Source organism: Euprymna scolopes, chromosome 8 (genome assembly GCF_053919585.1).
Source record: "Euprymna scolopes isolate OS-2025 chromosome 8, ASM5391958v1, whole genome shotgun sequence".
NCBI classification, from domain to species: Eukaryota; Metazoa; Mollusca; class Cephalopoda; order Sepiida; family Sepiolidae; genus Euprymna; species Euprymna scolopes.
The window spans coordinates 104,392,385-104,405,968 of NC_136489.1; the positions used below are offsets into that span (position 1 = coordinate 104,392,385).

The following is a 13,584-nucleotide window of genomic DNA, read 5'->3' on the forward strand; positions in this document are numbered from 1 at the left end:
TACTCCACTAAAAGAATATCCGTTTCACAACGGGTAAAATTAATGCCTTAAATCGCTTTTATGTCCCCTTATGAAAATTTAAATCAATATGTAATGATACTAGCCTCCTTATTCGAGTTTTGATCAAAATGTAATACATGATTTTTGATTAAGGCTTAGGTGTATTTGGTCTTAAGAAGAAATTAAAATTTAGAAGATAATTTTATTAATTGATGCCTAATGATTTTATGGGTCAAATTCAATGAGAATCTGAAATATTTCAGATTTCAAATGATATGTTGTGCCGATATTATGCCCCTTAAAAATACTCTGAATAAACTAGAATTTAAAGAATTGATGTTTAATAACTATTGTTAAAATTTTGGAATTCGCCCTATACATAGAAATATATAAATGTACATACATACATACATACATAACTATAGATAAATAGAGGTATATATATCACAAAATAAGGAAATAAAAAATAGGAAATATCACATTGCTTTGATCCCTAATTAAATAACTTTTTCATTTCTCTGTTATTCTGATTTTATAAAAATTTGGTTAAATTAGTTATTCACAAAATTTTGCATGCAATTATATAATCATAAATACATAAAAGTAACTGGACCAAACTTATTTTGGAAAACTAGTTTGTTTTCCAGAGTGAATTTTATACTTTCTTAGCAAGTGACTATTTATACTGTAAGTTAATCATACAATAATTCCTTCTGTTTTTATATTTTGATTTAATATCATGAACTAAAGCTTTATTTAACAGTTTTAGACATGAGGCGATATACTTATTATATATGTACCAAATACATATAAACAGAATAATCAAGGAAATATTCTATACTGACTTTTAAAAAATTCTTCTTATTCTTGAATCTTTCAGCAATTTATGAAGCTCGTAAACCATGATGATTGCTTACTTTTGCAGCCTGACGCTCCAATCTCGAGAGGTTAATATTCTTATCCAGAAGTGTATTTGATTGTAATATAGGGGCTCCCTGTACATTGCTTGACCTTTGGGAACTATAGAATAACTTTTTAGTGGGTTAAACTTCAAAGATACCCAATATGGCAATATTATGCAAATATCTAAAATTTACTTCATAAATGTCTTGAAAAATTTCGGATTAATGGTTAATTACTAAAATTTACTAAAAAAATGACTGTAAACTCTAAAAAATTGGGAAAAATGCTTTTTACAAAAAAGCATTGGTTTCCTCCCAAAATCCAACAAAAATTTGTGATTCATGGTTGTTTACGTCATTCACGTGGATGTATGTCTTTAAAATACAGGAAAAGATCCCTTCAACCATGTTTCACCAGATATTTGGTATAGGTAGATGCTATCAGTGACTTATGCGCTCAGCATCTCAAATGTTTCAGCCTCATACAATGTGCCACCTCCTGCATCAACTTCATAACAGGCCTGGATATCCTAGACACAAATAAACTGAGTAAAACCTGGCTGAAGAAATAATATAACTTTATGCAAATTCACTGATATCAACGTATGGAGAGCAGGTATGAGTCGTTGCCTGATGTTGGGCACCCCGGAGTCACAAATAATAATAATACTTGATTGACATTCTCTTTGCTGTTTTTAATGCTAGGATCCTTTTAGGCATGGCATTGATCAGTTGACGAATAGCATCTTGGAAAATGTCTGACACAATAATGCTAAAAGTTTAGGCTCAAAAGATAACTTCCTTTTCTTTTTGTGAGGGTTCCGGTCTGATATGTCCCAAAGGTTTACAATTGGGTTTATATCTGGGGACTGACTTGGTTATGAAAGTTTATTAATCCTATTTTGGCTCAACCAATGTTGTGTCGCCATAGCAGAGTGACAAGGAGCTCTGTCTTCTATAAAAAGAGGTTAACTTGGTTCATTTTATCACTTAAGAATATTGATAGCAGTCCTTCATGTAATATTGAAACATATTTAACAGAATTGATGTTTCCTTCACGCTCCATCAGGTTTGAGCGACCATAACTCCAAATAGAAGCCAATACTATAATCGAGAAACTCCCATGTTTCAGTCTATTTAAGTCAAACTCTTGATGAGGGAGCCTCCATACTTATACATTTCTACAGTCGGGAAATAATGTAAATCATGACTCATCAAAGAAAATAACATTGGTCCAAAAGTCATATGTCTCTCCACCATCTCATGAGCTCAATCTTTTCTGCACTTGGTATGGGCAGGACAAAGAATGGGTTTCCTTCTGGCAGCTCTACCATAGTAACCCAGCTTGTGAAGATACCTGATAGCTGTTCTGGGACTGACACTAGCTTGTGTTGCAATGTCAGAGGCTTTGCACCGAGCATCCTCTTAAACATTTCTTTTCACAAGATGCAAGGTTCTTTCAGAGGGCATGAAGCGACCTGAATGAGATTTTGTGCACTCTTTGTCCTCTCTTGGGAATTGTACGATCGCTCTATTAACAATAGGAAAATATATTGAAAGATTTCCTGTTATTTTGTGTTGACTAAGGCCACCTTCATGTTGACCCACGATTCTTTCTCGCAGAAATTCAGATATGTCTGATGCGCCTTTGGTTCATAGCATGGTTCAATACTGTTAGACACAATTTTAACGAGATAGTCTAAGTTATTTCAGCACTATTCTTATCTTTAAATATAAATAAGTATATATTAATCTTAGGAAAAGCATTTACCTTAGTGTCTATTCTTTTCTGTCATGTCTGTGTATATATAGGCTATTAAAACAATTATTAATCAATATTCTTTATTGTAAATACATAACATCTACAATGAATGCCATAGTGTACTATTAGTTCTACATATGGGAGTGATAAACACTATGATTGTGACAGAATCATAAATAAAATAAACCTTCATCTGGTGTTCTCTAATACATTAAAAAACATGAAAATATGACACCAATCAAATATAAATGTTCGTAAAAAGAAAGGTCTGAGTGTTTGAGCAGCAGGATTTCTTTTTTGATATGCAAAAATGGTAGACTAGGTTGGCATCCTGCGAATGTTAGCCCTTCTTATTTCAAGCAACATAATACAACAGAATAAATACATGTAAAACAAAGTACAGGTAAAAAATATCAGTACAAAACTAAGATCATACAGTTAAAGAAATGGATCGTACAGTTAAAGAAATGGATCATACAGTTAAAGAAATGGATCGTACAGTTAAAGAAATGGATTACGCGGAAATTAGATAAATAATAGAGCGCTATTGCAAAAGAAATCACCACACAAAACGCTCCTTTACACATAAAGAACTTTATCTCGAAGTTATGTCATCGATTTTTCAAAACTCTGCATATGGATCTCTCTTTTATTATCTTGCATTAAGGATATTAACCTATTAAACTCTTCACTTTTATATGTCCGGTTTGAAGATGACTTTGAGATGAGGGGTTCTGAAACTTGAGCTTCATGGTAGACATACCCTTGCATCAGACAACAAAACAAAATGACACAGAGTTATTCATGAATAACAAAATAAAAATATTTATATGTGAAAAAAAAGAAAGAAAAAATAAATAAAACTCAATTACCGGTAATTCAATACCAGTCGATGGACTTTGTAATGTCACTGTAAATCGTTTGACATTAAAATGTGTAGGAAGACTGACGTAACCTTCTCGATTCAGATCTGCACCAACTTGAATAATAATTTCTCTATCTGCATCTGTTATTGTTGACCAACCTCTTCCAGGTCGAATATCTCTAGAATCTCCCAAGGGAGGATTCAGTAGAATTGCTGTATCACTTATTATACTTTCGTCGGTCATTTCCTCAATGTTACTGCAATATACTAAAGAAAATATAACATTAGTTTGGATATCCCAGAGTGAATATTGTTTACAATATTTTCGTTTACTGACCGTCATTTTCATGAACCTGACTTGCATTACGTTAATGCTTCCTAAATAGTCATCATGCTTGCCTTAAATAGTCTTCACTTTTTGTATAATAATTCAAGGGAAGTAACTTATTAGTTATTTGGCATTGAAATATTGTAGTTAAAATTATTTTGTTTTGATTAACGGGCGCTTCTACAGAATTGGGACGATATTTTGTTGTCGATAAATGAAGTTTTCAGATAAAAAAAAACAATGGTTTCAACTGATATTTTTTGTCAATTCTAATAAGTTACAATGATAGCTTCCAAATTATGCAGTCGAAATTACCTGAATATTACTGAATAATTAAACAAAACAACTTTAATCGTGTTAGCAGGTGGAAAATTGCTGCAATCTTGTTTAAATTAAAACGGAAAATTACCTCCTTTTTGAACTCTCCTGTGTCTTACGCTCATTTTCATCGAATTCTATTTTTTATTTTCTTTAATAAACAATTTTCTACCTTATCGATTTTCGTAATTTTTGGATATAATCATCTTAAAAATATGAGAGATGCGTAGATACCATTGTTCTTGTTTGAAATTCAGTTTTACGATTTCCGAAAGTTCGTCCCACTTGTGTAGAAGCGCCGATTAATGTCTATTTTAATAACATTATCAAAACAGTTTTGTTTACTCCATGCATTGCATGACCGAAAACATACCTAGTTATTTGATTTAAAATGAAATAATTTTTACTGTTATCTTTACATATATAATGATTTCCAACACAAATACTTTAAATTTTTTGCATTATTCGAACCACAAATCTGTATGGAACATCAAACAGCAATTCGAATAATCCAAACAATACAAATTATCAATGCTCATCTAAAACATCTCGACGGATGCCATGCTTGAAAAACATTGGAAAACAGCAATCTGTTAGGAAATATTTTAATCATATATATCTAATCCTATGAAGAGAGGGAGAGAGAGAGAGAGAGAGAGAGAGAGAGAGAGAGAGAGAGAGAGAGAGAGAGAGAGAGAGAGGTGGGGTGTCACCAATATACAAGACAAAAGGTGTGAGTAATAGATATGGAACACTGGAGAATAACTGTTATATTTAAATCATTTTGTTAGTAGACTAACATGTATATCCATAATATATTGACTCCCCAAATTCCTCTCTGTAGAAACATGGTAATGTCAGAATTATGCTGATAGGAACTTCGGCTCCTGGTAGGGCCATCCACAATTTGACACCAAGTAGTATAGTGCTGCTACCTGGTTAACAGGTCCCCGGTAAAAATCAAGAAAGATTCAGCATCAGGATCCCACATTCCATTCATTGGATATCTCTGACACTGCATGTGGTAAGCACAGATATGTCAGGCATGAAACCACATATCAATCGAGTGAAAATCACAACGTTGCTTCTGTACTATTCCTTTGTGTTTTCTGGGTCAAACCTTCCCCACCTTTGCATGTAACAACAGAATCTTGTTATGAGTATCAATGGTAAAAATTTGTATTCTTGAAGGTTAACAAATAGCTGCGACCAGTGAGGAGGAATTCATGCAAACCAGACAATCATGACCTCTATGCAGAAGTCTGATACACTTAAAAATTATTACATATTAAAATATATATGATCTAACAAGAAAAATCTCCCTAAATAATGCAAATGAAATTTTATTTATTTATTTAAAATCTGGACCAACAGATGAGAATAAAACTGGATCAGTGATAGACACTTTTGGCATATATTACTAGTAGTGACTTGCACATATTTGTTTAGATCAAAGCGACAATCTAAGAACAAGGATATGAAAAAAAAAATGAATGAAAAACAAAAAATCTGTATAATAATCTATATGTACTTTTGTTTATAAGAATATTATCACCTTCCATACCCATTTAAAAATATGAGATCGTTTGATCGCCAATGATAATTAAATATCTAGTGATGCTGAGTTCCAAAAATAAAGGTTTTACACATTTCAAAATGAATTGTTTCCAAATCAAATAAACAGTCATACATAGAATTCTGTTGTCTTAAAAGTGAGATTGGTTTAATTTATTCAAATTATATTTATCTGACAATTATGTTTATGGTAAGAAAGATAATACATATTCAAAAAGTCTTAAATCGTTACAAACAATAAGTTCGTTTTATTTATGTAAAATATATCTAGTTGACAAAGAATTTTATGGTAATTTCCACATGGTTCTAATGATCAATCTCATTAATGACAGTTTTCTATCTGAAAATAATTTATTATAAACTAGGAAAAATATGCTCCCCTTGGTCGTATATCTCTGCAAGTATATGTGACAAATATATACTACTCTATTCCTAAAGAAGGAGGTAATGCAAGGGAAGGATATGATGACGAACGAGCATATACTACACTATCTACCTCAGAAGTGAATAAGGTAATGCCTATAAAGGTAGTCTCATGACAACAGAACAGACAGCACACTATTCCCATAAAAAATGGAGGAGGTAATCCCTGTTCAGATAGTATTATGACAACAGAACAGAAACTACACTATCCCCACTCCTGAATTTAGCATTGAAAGACAGTAATAACATAATTTTCGGCTTCACGCAGGCAAGTATCAAATCTCTATTATTAAAATTAAAATTTATTTATTTAAAGTTGTGACCTTCTTATTTTGTCTTTTATGGGCATTAATTTCTAAGTTTAAATAAACAAATATGTATACAATAGTTTTAATAATGTATAATAATATTCACAAAGTAAACGGAAATCAGTAATTCTGTTCTAAAATGACGATTATTGTTTTAAAGATCACTGTTGTTTTTGCAGAGCTGAAAATATCACAACAAATTATCTTTTCTTATAAGGAATATTTTCATATAAAATATGTCATGCTCAAGATTAGGTTTCAATTACTTACTTGGTGTAATTTCTTCTGTCTGAGTTATTGTAGTCATACCAAAAGTTGTTGTTGGTAGAGTTGAAGAAACCTCTGTCAAATAGAACAATAATAATAATATCAGGTTGTTGCATAAGTTCCCACCGTTTCATAATTTTTTTTTGTTCTTAAACATGTTTTGATATTTGGCAAAGTATTATATATCATTAGAAAGCACATGTTCTGTTCTACAAGATAATTATCATCGTTTTTTGCTCAGGTAATTTTTATCGTTTTTTAGAACCGCCAAATGGATTGTCAAGTAGATAAAAAAATCACATTTTCAACACCTCCTTCTTTTCGCCTTTAATCGAGGTTAAAAAGCGAGTGAAGTGATCAAGGATATTTGTGCCGTATATGGAGAAAACGCTATAGCTGAGATAACTGTTTGAGATTGGTTTATACAGTTATTTTGACCTCAATGACGCTCCTCGTTTCAGAAGACCGATCAAGATAGTCGAAGACCAACTCAGGGTTCTTTTGAAGGAAGATGGCCATCAGACATGTAGAGAATTGGGTTAAAAAATGAAGTGTAATTTTCCGACAATTTCACACCACCTTCAGTCGATGGGATTCATACAAAAACTTGGAGCTTGGATCCCACACGAACTTATTTTTTCTGTTAACATTCTTTGATTTTCTTAAAAAAAACGGTTGGAACTTATGTAACAACCTAATAATAATAATTTTACAAGGTTACGCAGAGGATAATCTAAAATGCCACATACAATTATTTATCATTTAAATGTCGAATTAATGCTTTTAAGATTTATTCATATTTGACAATGATTGCAATTTAAAATGCGAACAACAATTTTTCTTAGAAAAGCTAAAACGAGAAAACTGCACAATTTAAATAAAATGTTTAAAAACAAATCTCTGTAAAAGATATTAAATTAAAAAATATTTTTATAGGAATTAAATTGCCCTATTTTGAAAAACTTAAGATAATAATTCGAATAGACAATATAATTGGCGAAATTTAATCTGCAAAATGTGCCATTTACTTAAGATTTTATAGTATTTTACCTCAAACAAGAAACAACAACTTTTAAATAGAAATAAAAATTTACTATAACCAACATGGTGATCTGGGTCTCATGTGGTATCAGATTAAATAACATATTTGAAAGTCATAAACAATGTAGGCAGGACGTGTCAATTTGTAATAAACCAAGTTGAAAATATGATGAATATATAAGGAAAAGAACATTTAGAAATAAAAACAGGAACTTGCTCTATGATTATTAAAACAATGGAATTACTGAAAGAGAAATGGTAAGGGTAATAATGGAAAAGAGAATTTGAATGAATTTTTTTAGAAGCGTACAAAAGACAAGCAAACAAAAAACTAATAACAAACAAGATTAAAGATTTAAATTGGAGAGGAAATACTGGATGGTAAAAAGTTTAAATAAAATAACATAATCTTCCTTAAGATCCTCTAAGAATTACCTTTGCAAACTCTCAAGTCAACAGTTACAACCATGTTTCGTTCTGGTTGCAATGGTGTGATTGTGATTATCACGAATTGTTGTCCTTGGTTGGGATCAATCCGTATCCATTTTCCTAATTGATGAGTTGTCTGCAGTAAAGAAAAATAATAATTTCCAGACCAATCGATCATTTTACTGTTTAATAATAAAAAACAGGTGCCACAGCTATTAAAAACATGTTCATTTTTTTAGTACATTGTCTTCTAAGACCTTTTTTCACATAACAATCTAGATGCTAGAATTTAAGTCAAATTGAAAATTGCAGCAGCATTAGAGGATGCACATATAATTAAATAAATTATAAAACAATCCGTAGAAGCTTTATTTACAATATGTAAGTAACTTTGGAATAATCCCAAAAGTTACAATGCTTGATAGAAAAGGGAAAATGAATCTTGATTTACCGATCCTAAAAGAGAATTATTGTACTAGCAGTAGATAACACTATGTGCATGCAATTGTTAACGCGTAAATTTTTCTGTCACTCTGTTCAACAGTTAATTGTCTTGATTGTGTGGATAAGAGTTAGGATTGGTTGCCATAACAACTGATTGTGTGTCCATACTCATACAAAATTTTGAAGGACTGATTTTTCTTTTCAATTATCAAATTTAATAAGTTTGATTGCTGCCTGGAATTATTTCAACAACGTATTTTCTCTGAACATTGCAAAGACGTATATTTTTCAAGCTACTGATTGGCTGATACATATATTATTAATATTTCATTTTATATTTATAGTTTGTATTTTTTTTTGCCCAATATTCTTTCTTTTTGTTGAACATAAATTATTATAATATAATATATGGAATGAAATCCTTACATTGTTAATCAGCTATAAGTTATATGTTCTGAATGTTGAAAGTTTAATCTTTTTTACAAGCGATAAAAACTAAGAATAATATAATAATTAATTAGCACTTCTATCCGTTCGGGGCTGACCGAACGAGAAAATCTACCACTAAATAAAGAGTTCAGATTTAAAATTACGTATATGTTCATCAATTTGACATGAAGATTTCCGAGTTCGAAAAAATGAATTCCAGGAAATTCGAAGGTTACATTGATAGAAACGTTATGAAAATAACAACCAAGAGAATAGTCGTTGAATAGTCATAATAATGTTGTGAATTAAAGTTATTGCGTTTCATCACATGTGATTAACGCTCTACTTGAAAGATAAAGATCTCAGGATATCATTTAGTACAACAATCACAGTTTTAGCAGACATATCTCTTATTAAGTTTAGTATTTTAGTTCTATCCATTGTAAACACCATAAAATGGAAAATATATGTAAATTATCGTTTAATTTTACATAAGTTGGTGAATATGAAAAGTGAATGTTGCAAATTACCTCAATGGGAATTTTGAAGGCAGGATACGTTAACTCAACAGATACTTTTTTTACATTGTACCGCAGACCAAGTCTGACAAAGGCTCCATTATTCAGATTGTCTCCAACTTGTATAAATATTTCTCTATCTTCCAAACTTGATGTCGACCATCCGACATTAGACGGTCGTATATCAGAAACACTACCCGATGAAGGATATAACATAATCGCACTGTCAGGAATGATACTAATATCAGACAAAGCATTCATCAAAGTGCAGGGCACTATAAAAAAAAGTGAGGAAAAGTCAAAAAGATTACATAAATAGATCATCAAAATTAGGCCAAAATAAACATTATATAATAAATAAAGGAATAGTATGTCATCAGTTTTTAATTAACAAGCTGTACATACCCGATGTAGCTTAAGATTCACAAGTTACAAAGTTTAAAGTTAAATTAGATTAAAATTAAATTTAAAAAAATATGTAATGAACAAAGGAAAATAAAAAATGATAATATGTATGTCATTTGTAGGCGAGAAACACACGCACACATAGAAAAACGCAGAGTAATGATGAAATGTTATTGATATTTAAGAGACAGAGAAGAGAAGAAGAGATTGAAATAAATTTTCAATAATTTATCTAATAATCTAAAGGAGATAAAACCTATTTAAAGCTGTAAAGATTTATCTCTCTTGTATTATTTGATTCTTTATTTAAGACTAGCCTGGGTGCCGGGCGTTCCCCAGGTGTCTGGAGGTGTGTGTTGAGCAAAGAAAAAGTGGTAGTAAGCAGGCAGGCTCGAACCTGTACCGCAAAGGAGGAAAAGAAAGTGAAAAAAAAGTGACGCGTTAGCCGTTGCGCCCATCGCTAAACCGGAAGTGAGGTAAGTTTAACTTAAAGCTGGACAATCGAAAAGAGGCGATGACTTTTGAAAATATCAAAAAGCGACCGCTCCCTGTAGAAAAGTGCCCAGTTGAGGATGAAGGAATTAATGTTTTAGGACAATTTTTCATTATCTGTCGTCCGAAAAGTCGATCTTCAAAACGATACCGAACTCGTGAAAATCCGTCGCTTCTGCCGAAGTTTTAGGCAGACATACATGCATACATACACACATACATACATACATACATACATACATACATACATACATACATACATACATACACACACACTAACAGATAGGTGAAATTTATATAATAGAAGATTATTGTCATCGCCCTAACAATCATTCTCACTGAAATAATTGTTTTTCAAACCAACTGAAGACAAAGACGTTTTTATATTGTAAGAAAAAACAAAAAACAAAAACAAAAAAAGCAACAACAAACCGGAATAAAACAAAAACAAAATGGTTAAGTAGATTCAAGTATCAATGTATCAAATGGAATGTTATTTGGGTCTAAATTATAAATTCTAACACGTTCTAAGTTGATACTGTTATAAACGATATGCTAGTAAAATGCCTATTCATAAATAACATTTAATCATGTATTGAAAATTTTAACAAATGTTTGGCATGCGTAAAACTGATATTTTGACATAAAAAAATAATTGACGCACTTTAAAAAGCGTAACTTACATTCTTCAGGTGTTGGAACTGTCGTTGGCAATAAAGCAGTGGTTGTTGATGTAATTACTGGAGTTGTTAACACCTTTTCTAAAAATTGAAAATATATGAAATGAAAACAAATCTAAAAACAAACATAGAAATAATAACAAAATAAACAAGCGTCTGGAGAAACCCACGCATGCACAGCAGAGAACCTTTTTAGGACACCAGAAAATCATTAAGGAAAGTCTTTATCTTTTCATACTAACGTTATTTACAATTTTGTAAAGAACTAGGAGAATACACGTCTCAGGACGGTTAAAATTTATTCCCTGAACAGAAACGGTTTTTAAACCACTTTTATATACCCTTTCAAAAGTTAAAATCAACTTATAATGCCACTAATTCTTATATCTAGGATCCTTATTCCAATTTTCATCGAAATCCAGTATATGATTTTAATTCTAGAAAATGTATAAAATCTTAGGCCTAATTCAGGAAATTTTATTTAATTGGTGCCTATTGACTATGGATCAAATTTTCATAAAATTTGAAATATTTACTTTTTCAAATGGGTGGTTGTGTCCATATTATATTCCCTAAAATCTTTTTAGAATACTTAGATGAAAACTGAAATTTGAGAATATTTATTAATACGTATTGTTAAAATTTCACAAAAATCAGATGTATTTGAATTTTTATGAAAAACTTCCATCCTCTGTTTTTCAGTCTCATAGAACTAAATTAAACAAAGTATAGCTCATATTTCAACCCTTTAGTCTTAGCAACTGTGTTTTGAAAATGGATAATGTTCAGTTTATTTATTTTCCCCTTTTCCATTATTCGAATGTCTAACTTTGATATTAGTTCTCACAGTTCAATGCGTCAACTGTCACCAAAATCCACTTTCTACTTGCCTGCAACTCTTTCTTGGGCAATAAGCTTTTCTGTAGTTGAAGATATTCATGCTTCTGCAACGGTTTATCTAGGAAGATGAACACCCCAAATAACCATATCAGTGTAATCAATTCATTTATTCTAAGTAAATATGGTGCATTCATCAAATCCTTTGACTCAATTTGTTGAGTTTGATCAGATTTCACATTGCAAATACATCTAATCATAGATTTGCCATTATGCTGCAGTGAGTCGAGAGAAAAGTGGGTGAGAGACTCATTATTAAAATTATTTCACTGATTTCTTTTTTCTTTACTGAAATATACTTAAATAATACAAATTAAGATCTTGAACATCTGTGGTTAACCACTGATGTTCGAGCATATATTTTCAATACTGAATATGGGATTGATATTGGTGCAGTGATATAGAGAGAATCAGATATTACCCTGTGATATTCAAATAAAAGTTATTTTTAAATACTCTGCATGCAGATGGTTACACACAGTATTTTTTGGTAAAATCAATTAATAAAATATGTTTATTTTAACCCAGTAAAATATCCCCACACGTAAATGGAAAGTTATGTGCATTCACAAATCCTTGAGATTTTGCTAAGATTATAAAAATCGATAAAATCCCTAAATCAAACTTGTAGGATTATCGAGATGAGAGTCTGTTCCAGAATTCACAACACCTTAATTCAAAACCCTCTGTCAATGCAGCGTCACACGTTCACACACTCATCGCCCCAACCCAGACATCTCCCTTGAAAGAACACTTATCTTTTCTTCTACTTCTGCCTTGATCACACCTTATGTTGACTACTATTAAGCTTTTTACACACACACACACACACACACACACACACACACACACACACACACACACACACACTTTTGTCTTGCTATAGACAGTTGCAGTCACATATCACATTCGCTTCACTAAAATTAGCAACAAAGTTTTATCATCGCAAAGTTTCCATACAGAACAGTTTTCTACTTTCTTCCAAGTATATATCTGGATTTTGTGTTTGAATCTATATAAAAATACTGCATTGTTTATTTCTGCTTTCCATATTCTCTTATTTTTGCATATTTAACTAACATTGAGGATGGATCATCTCTTCAAGGCTATACACATAAATGATTTTTCTTATTGGTACAAATACTTAGTTTGACTCTTGTCCCGTTCCTTTTCAGATTTTTTTTTTTTTACATGGGGGTCACCACTTATCAAGGCCCGAAGGCCCCTCAGGGATAAGGGTTATTGCGTGTACAGTAATCAATGAGATAGTATTGTAGTAATCATTAGCATTGGGAGTTTTCATAGAATGTCTTACTTAAGGGGGCGGTTTGTCAGGAGTTTGTTTATGTTGGACTTGAAGACATCCAAGTTGTAGTCAGGTGGGAAACAGACAAGCGGCAGAGAGTTCCACTGGCGTGCAGTTCTAAGAAAGAAGCTTTGCTCATGGAATCTACGTTTGGATTTAGGCACAGATAAAGAGTGGGGAAAATTATTGACAGTA

General features: G+C 31.5%; 1 protein-coding gene across 1 annotated transcript in view; it reads right to left on the reverse strand.

Annotated features, from left to right (window-relative positions):
• The window catches only part of LOC145283927 (uncharacterized), a 170,240-nt gene that overhangs the window by 45,087 nt on the left and 111,569 nt on the right, over window positions 1-13,584 (reverse strand). The window contains exons 25-29 of the mRNA XM_080133027.1: window positions 11,190-11,267; window positions 9,622-9,884; window positions 8,225-8,354; window positions 6,752-6,823; window positions 3,537-3,796 (exon numbers count right to left, since the gene is read on the reverse strand). Coding sequence (XP_079989153.1) covers window positions 3,537-3,796; window positions 6,752-6,823; window positions 8,225-8,354; window positions 9,622-9,884; window positions 11,190-11,267 — 803 coding nt within the window. The remainder of the gene's footprint in view (window positions 1-3,536; window positions 3,797-6,751; window positions 6,824-8,224; window positions 8,355-9,621; window positions 9,885-11,189; window positions 11,268-13,584) is intronic.